Source organism: Tetrao urogallus (assembly GCF_951394365.1).
Source record: "Tetrao urogallus genome assembly, chromosome: 1".
Classification (NCBI taxonomy): domain Eukaryota; kingdom Metazoa; phylum Chordata; class Aves; order Galliformes; family Phasianidae; genus Tetrao; species Tetrao urogallus.
The window spans coordinates 38,278,239-38,295,833 of NC_136813.1; the positions used below are offsets into that span (position 1 = coordinate 38,278,239).

A 17,595-nucleotide genomic window follows, 5' to 3' on the forward strand; every position below is an offset into this window, starting at 1 on the left:
AGCTTTTAATGTTGAATATCCAGAAAGGAACTCACTATTTCTAAAAACTGAAGAAAAAGTAAAAAGATGTATTATTTAACTTTTTAAAGCCTTTAGAATTGAAATGCTATTCAATGTTTTCCTCCCTTTTGTTCACAAAAGAAATAATTTAAGTAAATATTTCAGACAATTGGCTAAGAAAAATTCACTTTATCTCGTGTATCTTTTTGTAGAGAAAAATTGTTTTTCCTTAAAAAGCAGAAACACAAAATTTGAAATCTTCACTCATTAATCCATCATTCATTCAGCCTTCATTCCAGAAGCTTCTTAATCTGCTTACTTTATATAGCTTTCAGAGAAATGTAAATTTCTACATGCCAACTGGCAGGATATGTTACTATAAAGCCACAATGTGCAAACTTAAGGAAAACACCTTGAAAAGATTGCAAAGACAGGGGTTTTAAGTTCTCATGAGAGCACAACAGCCTTTTTTAAAAACAAACAAACAAACAAGCGTTTACTCATACTTTTTTTAAAAGAGAGCTTCTCCTAAAATGCACTGCATAAGACAGAATGAGTTTATTGACAACTCTACCCTTACCATACTCTCAGAACTGTTCTCATTAAAGTCCGTACTATTTCCTTGGAGTCTGCAGGAAAAATGTGTTTTTTTGTCACCTCAGTGACTATGCACCCACTCTTTGCTTGCCACTTCCTTGCTCCTTATTCACATCAGAAAGTTTCTGTTTGTCATGGTTTTGTGATTCTTGGTTTTTGGTATTCCACATCATAACATTCTGTGGGGCACTGGGAGTTTAAGTGTTAATGCTCAAGTTCTGGGTACCTGTACAGAAGAGAACTACATTCCCCAGGGGACTTTGCGGTCACAGAGAGGAGATACAACTCCTGGCAAGGTCACCTGATGCTCTCTTTTTTCATCTGCTCTTCTTCTTCAGCTCTCCTCTTGTCTCCCTGCTGCTCAACTGGACTGTGCATCTCACTTCAGCGACATGGTGAGGCCTATCCTCCTTTCGGACATTCTCTCTCTCATTATATTTGATTTATTAGCTTCAATTCTGATTATATTGTATTATAGTGTGTTATCTTGCATTCCGATAATATACTTAGTAAATTAGTTTGTTTCTCCTCAGATCGTTGCTGCTGTTTTTAATGATTTTGGGGTACCCTGTTCCCTTTTTCCAGAGGCGCGGATTTTGCAAAATCCCTCCGCCCCACTAGTCACAGAACTGGGCCAGCCTGTAAAATGTTGACACTGTTTTCTGATCTTCCATCCACCTGTCCCAGTGTCTCAGCACTCTGGAAATTCTTCCTGGTTATGTGTGAGTGTAAAATAATCTTTTTTCACTTATGTAGAGTCAATCTGATTTAGAATGCTGCGGTCAAAGTAGGCAGTAATACCCCACACCAAATTCCTCATTCACATGCTTTAAAAGAAAAGATTAATTAAAACAGATATCATAGAACCACAGAATTGCTTGAGTTGAAAGAGATTCTTAAAGATCAGTTCCCCCGTAATGAACACGGACATATACAGCTACAACAGGTTGGTCAGAGCCCCGTCCAGCCTGTCCTTGAATGTCTTCAATGACAGGGCACCCACCACCTCTCTGGGCAACTTGTTCCATTGCCTCACCATCCTTAATGTAAAAAATCTTCCTTACATTCTAAATTTTTCCTCTTTTAGTTTGACATTATTTCCCCTTATCCTATCTCAACAGAGCCTGTTAAAGAGTCTGTTCCCATTGTGAACTCACTAAATGTAATAACACCATGCCTATGCAAATATCATGCCGTTAGGATAGATTTTTATGACAATCATTTTAGTGAGTTGCAAGATCAATGACACACAGAATAAATATTGCTATATCATAACTGAACAGTTGTGCATTTTTGTCATTCTTGAAAAGATGAAGTATGACTGTCATGCATGCTTGAAAGTGTAATTGCAGTTACCTTTGAGTTTATATATAAATTACAACTGACTTCCTTTCTTATCTATCATCTTTTGTTAGCAATTTTCCTATTGCACATAATTCAGAATTTAAATCCGAGCATTAAAGCTATGCTTTAGAATATACCTAATATTTTGGACATTGGCACAGATATTTGTTATTCATCAGCTATGTTTCAGTTGCCAGTCTTCAAGCGTACTACAGTGTTTAATTTCAAACTGTTATTCAACCCCAGAAAATTTAAAAATGATTGTAAAGAATCATGAAAACATTTTAAAAACCAAAATCTTCCCCTATTTTTTAATTTTTTTTTTCCATTGCTCATCACATTGTTTGCATTCTACAATAATAATAATAAAACACCAATATAATACACAAATGTACTGAGAAGAAAAAAGACAGTTAAACCCATTGTATGGGAACTGCTGAATCACAGCCTGAACCTCTGATTGATCACCTGAGGCGAGCAATGACTCAGCCACAGGAGCACAGGTGAAGGCAATTCACCTGTGCTGCTGGAAGGGGTGGAGCCTGGCTCCACCTCTCCTAGACCCATTTGAGTGCTGACTAGCAGGAAGAATGTATCTCTTCTGGAGATCTGCTGTGCTAGAGTTTTGTAAGTGAGCCCAGGATAGGGTGAGTATCTTTCTTTTCTGCTCTGGTATAATAACTACACAAGCCAAGTTTTTGGATGTACTATATCATCTGTATATTTATTGATTGTACACCCATGAACTATAATGTGGTGTTAGTTAAGCAAAATAAAGATGTAACTGCTGGGCAAGTGAAGAAGACTTGCTAAAATCTGCTGCGTTACTTTAATAATAATTTCAGTATAGACCTTAAGGGGCCATTATTTCTCAGAAATGATAGGTAATCTATTCTTTATGTAAGCTTAATTCATGAGTCAGATGTTTTTTTAATTTTGACAAATGATGCAGAATTAAATGGCTATGGATATAATTTACTTGCTGAATAAGTAACATTTTTTTGCTCCATTGATTCTGATTAATTTTTATGTCTTACAAGTTCTACTAGGTGTAACTGAAAAAAAATTAAAATATTGTCAGACAAAATTCATACTGAACTTCTGTTCGTACAATTCTGTGTTCAAGTCTATCTTAAGCTACTGCAAAAAATAATAAAAGGAGGCAGACTGGGTGAGGAAAAAAAAGTAACTTGATATTGCAAATCTTCCCTAAACTAAAACAAAAGGAACAGTGATTTTTTTTTTTTTTTAAAGTGACTTACAGGCACTACTTACTGTTATCAACTGTATATGACTACAAACTTAATTAAGTCATATGCTTTTCTGTCTCAATATATAATGCACTCATTACAGAAAGCAAGTTCTCATAATTAAAAGACAGTTGAGAGGGGTTTCAAAGGGGCCACTTGTAAAACAAAGTATGAGGCAAGTGCAGAAGAACTTCAAGCCCAAAATTAGCAAGATATTTTTACTTACAGATAAGTGTACAGAGAAGATAAAAAGATTCACATGATCACAATTTAGATATTCTAATACTGCCTTACCATAGTGTAGTTGTGAGCCACCTTCATAAGTTCTGTGCATCCCTGCGCATCAGCAAAAGCTCGTATTCCCAAACAGTTGGATGGGTGCAAAAGCTTCATTAGAAAATGGCAGCAAACCTCTACTACTTGTGGGAGCTGGAGGAGGCAGGCAGCTGCTAGAAGATTTTCAATAGTGTCCTCTTTCAATTCTAGGCAGCCTGAGAAAAAGAATTGATAACATATGCATTCTTGTTTTTTTTTTTTTTTTTTTAAAAGCAAAACTCCATGAAACATTAAAAGATCTCTTTATAAATAATTCTAGCTCTATATATATAATTCTTCAGAAAAAAACAAGCAGAGAGGATTATTCTCTGACTGGACATCTCAATTAACTGAGTATTTCAGATGTGTAAACATTAATTCAGCTATATAGGAGTCTTACAGATGAAGGCTGGAACATAAATAAGAGAAGGCTTGGTAACACTGCTTTGGTTTCTATAATGAGATTAAAATCTAAGTACATATGTAACTATCAACTAGACTGTGTTTTATTTATTCATTTATTTATTTGCATTAAAGTTGGCAATTAAACTTGCATTGTCTTTGGTACAGAGCAAAACTCAGAGCCATTTACCTCCTTGCAAAGCACTAAACAGTTGATTATCAAAGCATCACTACAAAAATATAAGTATATTCAGTGGTTCTTAGAGTTTTCAGACTTCCTGGTTTTATTTGTAATGTGACTTTGGGGTAAATTTTATGTAAATAATACGCATCACTCCTCTCATAGCCTATAGTTCTCCTACAAGACTTCATGCTTGCTAAAAGAGCACCTACGAATACACAATAGCAGCAATCTTCCTTTAATTGTTACATTATACAAAGTTTTAAAAAAAAACCACCTGCTGATAAGCTTTTTAATAAAAGGTGAAATAAAATGATACGAATTCAAAGAACCATCCTTTTCAATAAGAGAGCCCACAAACCTGCATTTTTTTAACAAAGTCTCTTTTATAATATCTTACACTAATATCACCATTGACTCCAAATAATTTAGTATCTATAAATTATGTATCACAGGGATAAGTTGGAGTACAGGAAAATAAAACGATACAAAAATGTGAAAGTGTAATATAAATATTAAGAAACTACCACTTCTGGTTTCATTTTGCTGTGCTTGGAATATCATTTTAGACTGTAAAAGGATTGAGATTAGATTGGTCTTTCTGTTGAAAGTAATATAGACCAGCTGTTAGATAAACTCACACTTTTCTTCATATAAATGTTTGTTGTCGCATGAAGAGAAATCTACACATCTTAATAGTTTATCACATGGGATTGAAGACTCAAAAAGTCCTCTACTTCACCACACAATGCCACAGAAAAGCCACTTTATATTGTAATACCAAAACAATAAAATAGCCGTAATACTGAATATTTTACCTTTTTTCCATCTTTTGTGTCACATGAAACTTTCAATATAAGATGGAAACTGTAAAGCTGTCTAGTAGCATCATGCAAGTTTCTCTTTGTTATCTGACTTCTTCTTACCACTGCTGTCCTGTTCCCCCAGATTTATACAAGATGGTCAGAAGACACAGTAAGCAGCTGACATTCTGATAACCCATATATTTATCATTGACCCTCTCAGATCTGTTGCATGACTGCAGGTAATCACTGGACCAACACACAATTTACAGAAAGAAATAAGGATTGAAAGAATCATCACCCTTTTAAAGAAAGGTAATTCTATCACATTTAGGCTTCTTATCACTAAACGTAGCATTGAGAGAAGAACTTAAACAAAACAGCTGAAGCTGTTTCAAAGCTGAAGCTCTGTCAATCTCTTTACTTTCAAATTGGAAATATTTTCTGTTAAGTGTAAATAAAACTTCAGTACTAACAGGATTAAAATAAGGTTGTTAATAGTAATCATAATTTATTTCATAAAATACATGTTTCTATATGTAATCAACATAGCTATTTTGAAGGATATTTTGTGGAAGGATGTGCAAAAGTTCCTGCCTTGCATATCGAGAGAGGAAATATATAATGTTTTCTGGGATACACAGGTATATGAATATATTGCAAGTTGATAAATTGTAAACCAAATTCTGAAACACCAATGTACCACTTAATATTTCTTGGACAAAAGCTAGAAAATCACACTCAGCTAAAGAAAAAGTAAACATGATAAAAAGACAGATCTCTCCAGGATCCTACTGTACAAAGCATTAACTTCAATGACATGCAGCACGTACCAAATCCATTATGATTTTCACTATGTCTTGCTTATCTTTGCCTTTAAGCATTAAGGCACCTTCACAAGTTTGGTAACAAATGTATTCACTTTCTTAGAAGGACAGTATGATGTTTCTGTGTGAGGTCTCATGTAGTATTAAGTGGTTTAGCATGGTCAGAGTTTGGAGGAAAAAAAGAAAACCAGCAGTTAAGTGTCTTAGTACATGAACTCTTCAGACAGTTTCATATTGACAGAATATTCAAGCAACTAATAAAAAAAAATAGGCTATACGAGGGTGTATTAGTATTACTGCTACATCAGTTCACCTCCCCCTCATACTTCTATGGAATAAGTAGCTACTACTACTTGAGCATGAGCAGAACAAATTAGCTTAAAATCCCATTTTGTGTTATTTTAATTAGTATGAAAATAAGAAGAAAAAAACAATCATAAGAACTTTAATGCATTATAATTATTCCATATTGAAGTTCAACTTGTGACAAATTTTATCTGCATTTGTTTATGCAGAAATTAAAATGCTTATATTTAGAATATAATTTTACCTCACTATTAAATTTGAAGCAGAGATACCATATAATTTTTCCTGATGTTTTTTAATCTTTGGCTAAATCTTTTTTTTTCTTCTACTCCTTAGGCTACATTTTCACAACTAATTTCACGGATAGGGAAATTTTGAACATCTTGTTAATATGAAACAGAGAACAGAATCATAGAATTTCTTGAGTTGACAGGAAGCCTTAAAGGTCATCTAGTGCAACTCCCCTGCAATGAACATCCACAGCTACATCAGGTTACTCAGAGCATGGTCCAGCCTGATCTTGAATATCTCCAAGGACAGAGTATCTGCCACCCCTTTAGACAACATGATCCCATGCCTCACCACCCTTACTGTTTTAAAAAAAAAAAAAAAAAAAAGGTTCTTCCTTACATCCAATCTAAACCTCCCCTATTATAGTTTGAAATCATTTCACCTTGTACTACGACCACAGAACCCCCTCCCCCCCAAGGAGTCTGTCCCTTTCTTTTTTATAGTCTCTGTTTAGATACTGAAAGGCTACTATTAGGTCTCCCTGAGCCTTCCCTTCTCCTCTCCAGGCTAAACAGCCCCAGCTCTTCCAGTCTGTCCTTGCAGGAGAGGTGTTCTGTTCCATGGATCATTTTTGTTATCCACCTCTGGATGTTGGAAAACATCCAACAAGTCTATGTTTTTCCTATTCTGAGGACTACACATTTGGACATCGCTCCAGGTTAAGTCTCACCAGCACCTAGCAGAGGTGCAAGATCACTTCTGTTAACCTGCTGATCACGCTTCTTTTGATGCAGCCCAAGCTTGGCTTTCTGGGCTAAGAGGGCACATTGCTGGCTTGTGCCCAGCTTGTTATCCACCAGTACCCTCAAGACCTTTTTGGCAGGGCTGTTGTCTGTCCTTATATCCTTCAGCTTGTCCTAATAGCAGGAGTTGCCACAACTCAGGTGCAAGATCCTGTACTTGGATTTGATGAACCTCATGAAGTTTACCTGGACCCACTGCTCAAGCCTGTCTAGGTCTCTCTGGATGGCATCCTGTCCCTCAGACATGTTGACCATACCACACAGCTTCATGTAATCCACGACCTTGCTGAGGGTGCACTTGATCCTACTGTCCATATCGTTGGTAAGAGATAATAAAAAGCATCAGTCCCAGTACTGACTCCTGAGGGACTTGTCAGCAGATTCCACACAGACACTGCCATCACCACCCTTTAACTACCTTGCCACCAGTTTCTCATCTATGGAACAGTCCAACCATCAAGTCCATTGCCCAGGAAGCCTCCAATCCTGATGTCACCAATCAGCTCGCTTGCATTGTAGAACAGCGGGTACTTGAAGTCTCAAAGTGGGATGATCAAATCCTGTGATCGTGACACCTTCTTTAGACAAGGGAAGAAGGATCCATCAACAGCTATACTTGATAAAGCTACCAATAAGGTTAGCGTGTTAGCCACAGATTCAGACTTCCAGAGCTAGTGATGAATATGTGCCAATAGGAATATGGTGGAATCAAGCTGTATGTACTGCTCACTTGCTCTGTATATGAGCAAAAAATTCTACTCTAGATCCATAACATATGGTAATATCATTTTATTTCATGTACACAGTAATTTAGTTTTCAGGAAAGCTGGGGAAGGACTTTTTATAAGGGCAGATAGCAACAGGACAAGGAGAAATGTTTTTAAGAGGGAGGGTAGATTTAGATTGGATATTAGGGAGAAATTATTTACTGTGAGAGTGGTGAGACACTGGAACAGGTTACTCAGTCAGGTCATGGATGTCCCCTCCCTGGAAGCATTCTGGCACACTGGCAAGGAGTGACTCATGACTGATTGGATAAGCGCTTGCAGGTACAGTTAATTAGTGTTTGTTTGTGGAATGTTTTGTTGACATGTAAAGTGGGAGGAAGGGGAAGAGGGGAGAGGAAGTTGGAAGAGAAAACTTGAGATTGTATATAGTGGATGTGAGAACCTGTAATAAACGAAACGGACCGTTCACATCTGAGTCCGTGCCTCAGACGCTGCAAAGCAGGATGGGACTTTGAGCAATCGGGTCTAGTGGGAGGTGTCCCTGCCTACAGCAGGGGGCTGGAACTAGGTGATCTTAAAGATCCCTTCCAACCCAATCCATTTTATGATTCTATGATTCTACAATAATGAATCTGTACATTGATCCATTCATGCATTCAGACACCCTGTGAGTAAAGATATACAGAAGACGGCATGGGAAACGTCAAGGAATATGAAACAAAGGGTAGAACTAATTCTTCTAAGTGTTTTTATTTTAACCTTTCACTTTCATGTGACTTCGTCAGTTTTGTTGCATTTTTGAAGTTTATGAATATCATTATTTCCATCAGTTAACCATGATGTCCAGTCTTGGTAAGGCCTATATTATTAGGTCCATAGATTTTTTTTACGCAAAATCAGAAAATGGCATAAAGATAGTACTTACTGAGATTTCAAACAGTAGATAAATTGCTTTCAATTATAGTTACAAAAGGAAGGTGCTTTTTTTGCAACAGGATCAAATTCCAGTGAAAAAAGAGGTTATGAAAAATATGCTACACTTCACATTGCTATTATGGACCTTTTTGACATTTCTTAGAATTAATTTTACTAAATCTCATCAGCCCAGTAGCTGTCAGAGCTAAATTTTTTAGATTTAATTTTATAGTCAATTGAGAGAAACATGAGGTTTTAGAGCAGTATTCATCTGCTCTGTTTTAGTCATCCACTTTGCAAGGAGATTACTTGATCCTTAGGAGTGGCTATTTCGTGCTATCAATCATTTTCATTCGACTTGCTGAGTCACTGTTGTTATTTATGTTGGATGATATAAATTCAGTCCATCTGCTCCCAAGTACACAATGATGGAGTCATGGAATCATTAGGGATAAGATTATAAAATGCCTGGAAATGCTTTGCACCTTTTTCAACACTCTTTGGTTCCAATTCTGATTTTCATATGCTCTGTCACTGTCAATTCTTGGCATTGATATAATGTGCAGTAATCAATTATATGCATCCATGAAGAGCAGTCAAGGGAGTATGCAATAAGAAGTAATCTCCCTCTAGTAGAACATTAATCTCCACTGTTTTCTGAAGTGTATAATAATGTTTTGATTTTGGCCCATGTCTTAAAATGTACATTCTACACTGTATCATCTCCTATATCTTTTATAAAGGTGAGGTTGTTTCCAGAATAGAAATAATGAGAGACAGTATTTTGTTTTTGCAGAGGCTTTTCCTGATCTAACTTTTCTATTTCTATTAACTATTATTTGCAGACCACAGTCATCAGCTGCAAGGGAGGAAGACGGGCATTCTATGTTATTTTGTGTTTACTTCCTTACAGTTCTGCATTTTGCATCAGTGAAAATTCAGTCAACACTTTTTTTGTTGTTTTTGGTTTTGTTTCTTTTATGTATGGGAACTGTTGAATCATGGCCTGAACCTCTGATTGATCACCTGAGGCAAGCACTGAGTCAGCCATGGGAGCACAGGTGAAGGTAATTCACCTGTGTGACTGGAAGGGGTGGAGCCTGGCTCCACCTCTCCTTGGCCCCCATTTAACGGCTGACTGCCGCTAGATTTCTTTCTGGAGATTCCTCCCTTTGGAGTTTTTCTGTGAGCCTAAGATATGGGTGAGCATTTTCATTTATTTTTTGTTATCCCTTTACACCATGATAATCATTCTAGTTATGTGGTCTGTAAAATACCAACTTAACCACACTACTCTGCATATTTGTTGACTGTACACTTGGTGAGCCAGGCAGGCCAAATATGCTATAAATAAATAAATAAATAAATAAAATGTCTTTTCTTTGGAATATCTATAAATGGGTCAGGGAGGAGAACATTACCCCCCTAGACAAAACAATCCCTGGACAGGTCTCAGGATTTCTGGGATCCCCTTATTATGAATTGGCACCCATAATTGAAAAGTGGGGTCCCTTGTGTGTTAACGGGAAGTATTTCCTTATTCTGCATGGAAGACTATTTTCATGGATTAAGTAAAGATATGGTTACAAAAGAATGACAGCTAGCTGCTTCTACGGTGGCATAGCCATTGCTAAATGCTTTAAATCAGGGCAACATGAGAGCCATTACCTTAGAAAATGAAAATTGGTTATTGTAAGACTACATAGAAAAATCAGAGCAAGAACTCCAAATTCTGACAGGGAAAGAAAACAACCCTCAATTTTCCAGTAGGGCAGGTCCATAACATTTCAATAGATAATAACCAGGTTCCTGAATCAATGGACCTGGTTGATCCAGAAAATGAAACTTCTAAATCAGATATTGATGCTCTGCTTGCAATGGATCCCTTGGAGATCCGTCCTATAAGAAGTCAAAAAAAAAAACAACAGAAAAATCAAGATAGACCAGCAGGGGTGCCCCTGATCAGTGTCCTCCGGCCCAAACTCATTTACGTGTGACTGCCCATCCATATATGGCAACAGAATTAATGGACCTAGTACAACAGTTCCAAGAAAAGCCTAGAGAAGATGTGCCAACTTGGCTATTAAGATTATGGGATTCAGGGGTGGAAAGTGTTGTGGTCAGTGGGCCAGAAATCTCTAAATTGGCAACTATGACTGTGCACCCTGCCCTTAGGCAAAGGCTATACACTGGCGTCCAACACATCAATGAAAACCATTCCATAATAGATTGGTTGATGGCAGCATGCCGTATGGTCTGGCCTAATAAATCAGATATGCCGTTACAACAGGGTCCTCCAATTACATTTGTGAACTGGGTATAAAAGAGGAGATATATGAGGATACATTTGAAAGCCCAGGTATAGTAAGATTCTCAGCAAGTACGGGAGACCTGATCCTGCAGCAGGTCCCTTCCCATCTGTATGGGACTCTAGTGTCTGTATTGAACCCTGTAGTAACCTCAGAGTCAGTGGTCCAGCAGGCTGCCCAGCTGGTAGCTGATGTGGGGAAGACAGTGCCTGCGGACCAGGTGCAATATTTGAACATTGGAAGAGGCAGAAGTTCTTCCAGTACATAAAACTAGGAGACCAACTGTACGAACTCCATAATAGGGATCCATATGGGTATCCTCCCTTAAAATGTTTAATTACTTAATCTGGGCTGGGGTTCAATTTGTGAAAATTGATTGCCAGCCCAATCATGTCCTCATTCAGCTATGGAAACAGTTGAAGGACAACCAAAAATTTCAAAATTACCCCCAAAAAAACAAAAAAGGGTAAGAGTTATTGACAGATTACCAATGACAACATGGAACTTGGAAGATTTTATAGTTCCTAGTAGAAAAAAGAAGACTCCTCAGGTGACTCAGGCCACAATGCTTGAGCCACCAGAGGTAGGACATGTAGCCGTAGCACAATTTATGGCGTAACAAGGGATGTTAGTCCCCTGTTAGGGTATTTCAAGAATTATTCCCAAAAGCTAACTTCAGATAGACTTAGTTTATTTCATCTCTCTTTAGGCAGTGAACTTCAGTACTTAAGTTTGTTTTAAGGCTGTAAATCCTGCTCATTGTGTCACACAAAAAGGGGGGAAGGAAGGAAGAAAAAAAAATAAAATTGTTCCTATATATATTCTTCCTATATACAGCAGGTATATTTCATTCCATGAGGCACTTCCTGGAAGAGGTATGAACAGAACTGCACAACACCTGGCTTCCAGTCTATTGCACACCTTTCCAGAAGTATCCCAAATGGTCTACTGTTCATTTTCCTACAAACAAAACCACACAATACACAGTTAATATCTTTTCATATCTATATCTCCATGAGATATAAACTCTCTGTTACACTAACCATAATCAAGCACTGAGCTCTGGAAAGGAAAGGAAAAAAAAAAAAAAAAAAAAAAAAGAAAAAAAAAAAGAAGAAAGGTATCAAGGGCAACAAGGTTCAGCTAGCATATTTGATTTGAAGGTGCAGTATTTTATCCTCCACCTGTCTCAAGCTGGCTCAGACGCAGGAATACTCACCTCTACCAGAGTAAGATTTTCAGCTTTTCAGGCAATGATTTGGCAGCTTCTGCCATGGCAACACAAAGCAGTTCAAATACACATTTAAAGAACAAAAGCTAACAGAGATGGTAGCATCAGCTGTCAACAGAAGATTTTTGCTTGAGTACTTCATATGGCCTGCTTTGCTTTGAGCTGGATTCCATTGCTGGGAGAAGTGAATTTTATAGTATCATTACGTTCTGTAGGTACATTTTAGCACAATGATTGTGTGATGGACACAGAATGGAAAGGGAATGAAGGTATATTTTACAGCTGAGGGACAGGTGCAGATAAATACATGAAAGGTGAGAGATCTTTCACAAAATACCATTGTGATTTTCCTGCAGTTTTTCCTTTCCTTCAGAACTCTGGATTCATAGCTAGTCAGGTAATCTTAAGAGGATGGGCTTGAGCTCACATCACCACTGTAAGAACTTCAGAAAGAAGCATTTGAAAGAGGCAGCCCACATAACATCAGCTTGACTGATCACTTGTCTGCTTAGGAAGAAGCATGGCAGGCAACAGGTGACAAAAAAGAGGTATGGCACTTGACTGAAAGGAACTATCTCACTATTCAGTCAGTTTTAATGTGCAATACTTGGTTCATTTTCTCTTCACAAATGATTAACTGTGAACAGAACAAGGGTAGGTTTGTAAAACAATGACACTGCAATGCACTCAAACTCTTCTGTGCAGTCTGCTCATTGCTACTCTAAGGATGGTCTGAATTTTTTCTGACATCTTATGAGTAGCAGGCTGTGCCACAACACAAAGAGACACGGTCACTAGCTATAGCTGCCTATAACAAGCTCAATCATTCTGAATGCTCAAGATTTATGAATATCCAGTTCAGAGCTCTCTTCCAAGCAAGAGCTGTGCCAAAAGAATGAGAATACAACTGGTTCCTTATACACAGTTGCAAATATTGTTTCTTAATGGAATATTCTATTTGTTTTATTGTGTACATATAGAGCAAGGACTTTATTTTTCATTTACAGGAATGGAAGATTTCTGGTCCAGCTGGACACAGGACCCCTAGAGCAGGAAAAAAAAGGAGAAAATCATTCTCTCATTAATTCTATGATGATCTTTCTCACAGACATGAACTAAGTGAACTTGAATGACATTAAATGTGGGACAGTACTGAATTACAAGCAGGGTCACATCCAGAGACAGAGGAGGAGGATGACAATTAAGTCCTACAACTATAGTGAGGGACTCTGGAAGATTCTGTCATTATACATATAAAAAGTATAGCTAACTATGCCATCCAGAAATGCTCCTTGGTGTTGCACTTAGGCTTTAGTGATGCTTAAGTAAGAACATAACAAGGAACACTATATGGAAATGTGAACATTGTCATTTGTTCCAGAACTGGGAAGAAATGTAGCTGGAACAAAGGATCTTGGATGTAGTCAATGCAGAACATTCACAGACAGACAATCTCAAACATGACTTTGCAAGTTACTACCAGAACTCCACTTTCTGATGAACAATTCTGCTCTGGATATTTGCAATTCTCTTTTCTGTCAATGACTCCTAAAAATTAGTTAACGACAAGTTTTAGTTTCCCAAAGATAACTTCACAGGTGATCTATATACAAATGTTTATTAGAGATTTATACCACCCTGTATGACATATAACCAGAGGCAGTGATCTTCAGGATATGTACAGTATCAGGGATAAATCCAGATCTCATTACAATGAGTATCTCCTAGAGTGGATTAGTTTATAACACTGCAAGCAAGCTATTATTATCACCTAGGAATCTGTAATTATTTATTTGAGTCTTCAATAACGCCTATTAAGTTAAACTTGTTAGAGGGAAATTCCAGACGCTAAGGATAAGTGGATTGAAATGGCCTGTGTTTCACACTGAACTCTGCTGTCCTCCACACCATGGCAGAAACATTCAAATTGCATGTTGAAGAATGATCCTGTGGCTGTGACAACTTTTGGATCATGTGAAGAAATATCTTTGAAGACTATAAAAGGCATGTGCCAAAACTATGCTAAGTATCCTTTGCAGCCTTTATTCATTTAGGAAGCAGTTTCCAAAAAAACAAACAAACAAGAAAAAAACCTTCTTGGGATATCCGCTTAAACTGTATTCTGTCTTAAGGAAACCTAAAGGCTCCTGTGCTCCAAGGTAGTTTCTTTCTTGCTATCCCTATTGTCTCTCCTGTGTGTGTGATTAGATTTAACAGTCAGATATGACATTTGAAAGGCCATCCACTAAAGAGCCTTCAAAATAACTAAACATAAACATAACTAAAAGCTAATGCTGATACTGAAGAATGCGTAATTGATATTAAGAGAAAGCAGTAAGAAATGACAGTGTGCTTCCAATAGACCTATACAATACACACAGTTTTAATTATACAAATCGCAAGTACATTATTATTTAGTTAATACACTTAGAAAGCCTTTTACTTATTTCAGATAATACAGTAACTGATATTTTTATAAAATCAAATTCTTCAGTTATAACTCGTCTATGTAAAACAAACAAACAAAAAACAGTGTAAAAAGAAACTCAAAGCCCTCTAACAGCCTTTATAACGTGTTTTAGGATATCCCAAGTTTTCAGTTTTAATCAAATTGTGTTTTACTGATGCATCTAACATACAATTTTTTTTTAATTAGTAATGTTGCTTCTTCATAGAAACTTTAATACTCTTTACCATACAACTTTGGAAGACTAATTTTCTTGTTTTCCTTTTACTACTTCTAGATGGACATGTGCCTTTATTTAGGAGCAGCTCTTATCAAGACTGTACAGGACTTAATACTCTGCTGACCGCCATGTAATTTCACCTTGCAAATTATTTACAAGTCTGTTTGCATACATGAGTGAACACAGTCCAGTTTCACAGTGTGTCAGGACTCGGTCTTCTACTTATTCAGGGGTAGAGAGAGAGCAACATAATGTATGAAGTATTTCATGTTATTATAGGCAATTTCTTTAATAGAATAGTACCTGTTTAAGAAGAAAAAAAAGAAGTCTGCAAGTGCTGCCGACTTTAAAAGATAAACAACACAGCTATAAACAAAGCAAATAAAATTAAATGAACATTGTACCTTAAGCATTTGCCCAACTTTACTCATGTATAGTCTCAAAAACATGATTGAATTTGAAACATTAGCTTTATTTAATATGCCAATTCCTCACAGATGGCAACCCCTTCCAAAATTTGATTAGAGTTTAAAATATTCACTTTCCTTTGCAAATTAGATATAATCCTGACTTCACACAATTGACAAAGAGAACACATCTGTTTTTATTCTATGTATACATTCAAGACATTGTATATAATAATTAAAGGAACACAACTTCACCATGAAAAAGAAAAATAAACACTCTGAAAGTTAATATAGCTTTTATTTCGTAGGCTAGCAGAGAAGGTTTTTTTGTTTGTTTGTTTTTTCCCGGTCATGGTCTCTTTTTTTTTTTTTTTTTAACTGCAAAAATATTTGAAGCATATATGCGTAAGATATATATATATATATATTTATAACTGTATAAATGCATACCTTATGTACTTATCTAAATAGAAGTAAAAGTGAAAATTGTTAGGATCTACTGGAAAACTTCTTTTAGATTATGAAATAAGAAAAAAGCACAGTATTTTGTTACTCTAGTTTTTTAATAGGATGAAAAGTGAACAATTTTCCTTCAAAATAAAAACTTAAAATATAGTTTGTTCAAAGTATTTAAGAAATAAGCTGCCAAGATGATAGAAATGCTTATGGAAGCTAGTATTATCTTAGCAAAATATTATTTTTAATAGTGTGAAAAATTTCTGAACTGATCAGAATTTTGTTTACATAAATGTAATTAAATTCCAATGTAAGTTTTGGATAAGTACAGGAAAATAACATTGATTTCAAAACACATACAATCTATTCACTTTCTCTGACATTTTTATTAACACTGTTTAGTTTTTGGATTTGAAAACTTTGTTTTCTCCCTCTCTAAATGCGGTATGTAGAAGCCTCTGTTTTGGGCCAGATCATAAATTCAGAGACTTGCTAAAAATAGTTAGCTAATATAATATAAAATGGTTCACTTTTAAAAATCGCAGTTAAAAAATATTTGCAATGTAATAATACTCTTTGCTTCTAAAGTTTTGCAAACAAGCCCATGTTCACGTATATTTTAGTGAAGTGTTCAGTCATCCTTGGGGAAAGTCTTCTCTAAAACAGCAGCAACTACACATGAAATTAAATGTTTCGGAACGCATATTTTCAAGACAATTGTAACTTGCTCCTTGGGCAAACTGTAGAATTCATAATATTTAATACAATTAACAAATTCTATATGCACCCAACAGAAATAGATATATAGGTGTGAGACTTGTTGAAAAATCAAAATTTAATGAACCGTTTATGAACTCTCTTGTCCAGACCCTCTAGGAGTTCAAGTATTCCCACATATATCCATTAGCACAAAAAAATACCAAATTTTAAGAAAGAAGAAAAATAGCAAGGAAGTTTTGAAGTTGGTCAAGATGCCTGATGAAGAGAAATAAAGCAGAGAAACAAAGAGTCTAACAAGCATTTCAAAAAATAAGTGCAAAAGCTGAGAATAAGTCAGAACAAAGAAACTGATGGAGCAGGAATGGATGACAGGGTAACCAAAATCTGAAGATTCTATGGAATCAAAAACATGTTCTCGTCTAGCATGCAATATAAATGTCATCACTCCTTTTGATCATCAATTATTTGTGAAATTTATTTTTAAAGCATACACTTCAGCAGACACCTTCAGAGTCTTATTTTGTCTCCAGAATGGGTTAGAGCTAAAAGGATGATGGTGTGTTACCAGTGCAGGTGTTAGAAGTTAGAGATCTCTGTGACCATCTTAATCGCCAGTTCTTCAAGGTGACGTTACAATGTCACATAATGCTGCTATTTTTAAGATAGTTTGGGCTTTATTTGACAGTTCAAAGTTGCTACCTTGGACTTCAGGAGGGCGGACTTTGAATTGTTCAGGGGACTAATAGGGGGAGTCCCCTGGCATTCAGTCCTAGCAAGCAAAGGGGTCCAAGAGAGCTGGTTGCTCTTCAAAAAGGAAGTCTTAAGGGCGCAGGAGCAGGCAGTCCCCCTGAGCTGCAAAATGAGCCGGCGGGGAAGAAGACCGGCGTGGATGAATAGGGAGCTATTCCTGAGGCTCCGGGAGAAAAAGAGAATCTACCGCCTGTGGAAAGAGGGACAGGCCACTCAAAATGAATACAGGGAAGTTGTTAGGATGTGTAGAGGTGAAATCAGAAAGGCAAAAGCCCAGCTTGAATTTAACCTAGCTGCTGGTGTGAAAAGGAATAAGAAACTCTTTTATAAATA

The 17,595-nt window shown here is 36.5% G+C and overlaps 1 protein-coding gene across 2 annotated transcripts in view; it reads right to left on the reverse strand.

The window, feature by feature from the left end:
• KLHL1 (kelch like family member 1) overlaps positions 1-17,595 on the reverse strand; it is a gene marked incomplete at both ends in the record, with an annotated part of 246,694 nt that overhangs the window by 131,220 nt on the left and 97,879 nt on the right. For both annotated transcript variants that reach the window (XM_079536205.1, XM_079536204.1), the window contains one exon: positions 3,486-3,682. In XM_079536205.1, coding sequence (XP_079392331.1) covers positions 3,486-3,682 — 197 coding nt within the window. The remainder of the gene's footprint in view (positions 1-3,485; positions 3,683-17,595) is intronic.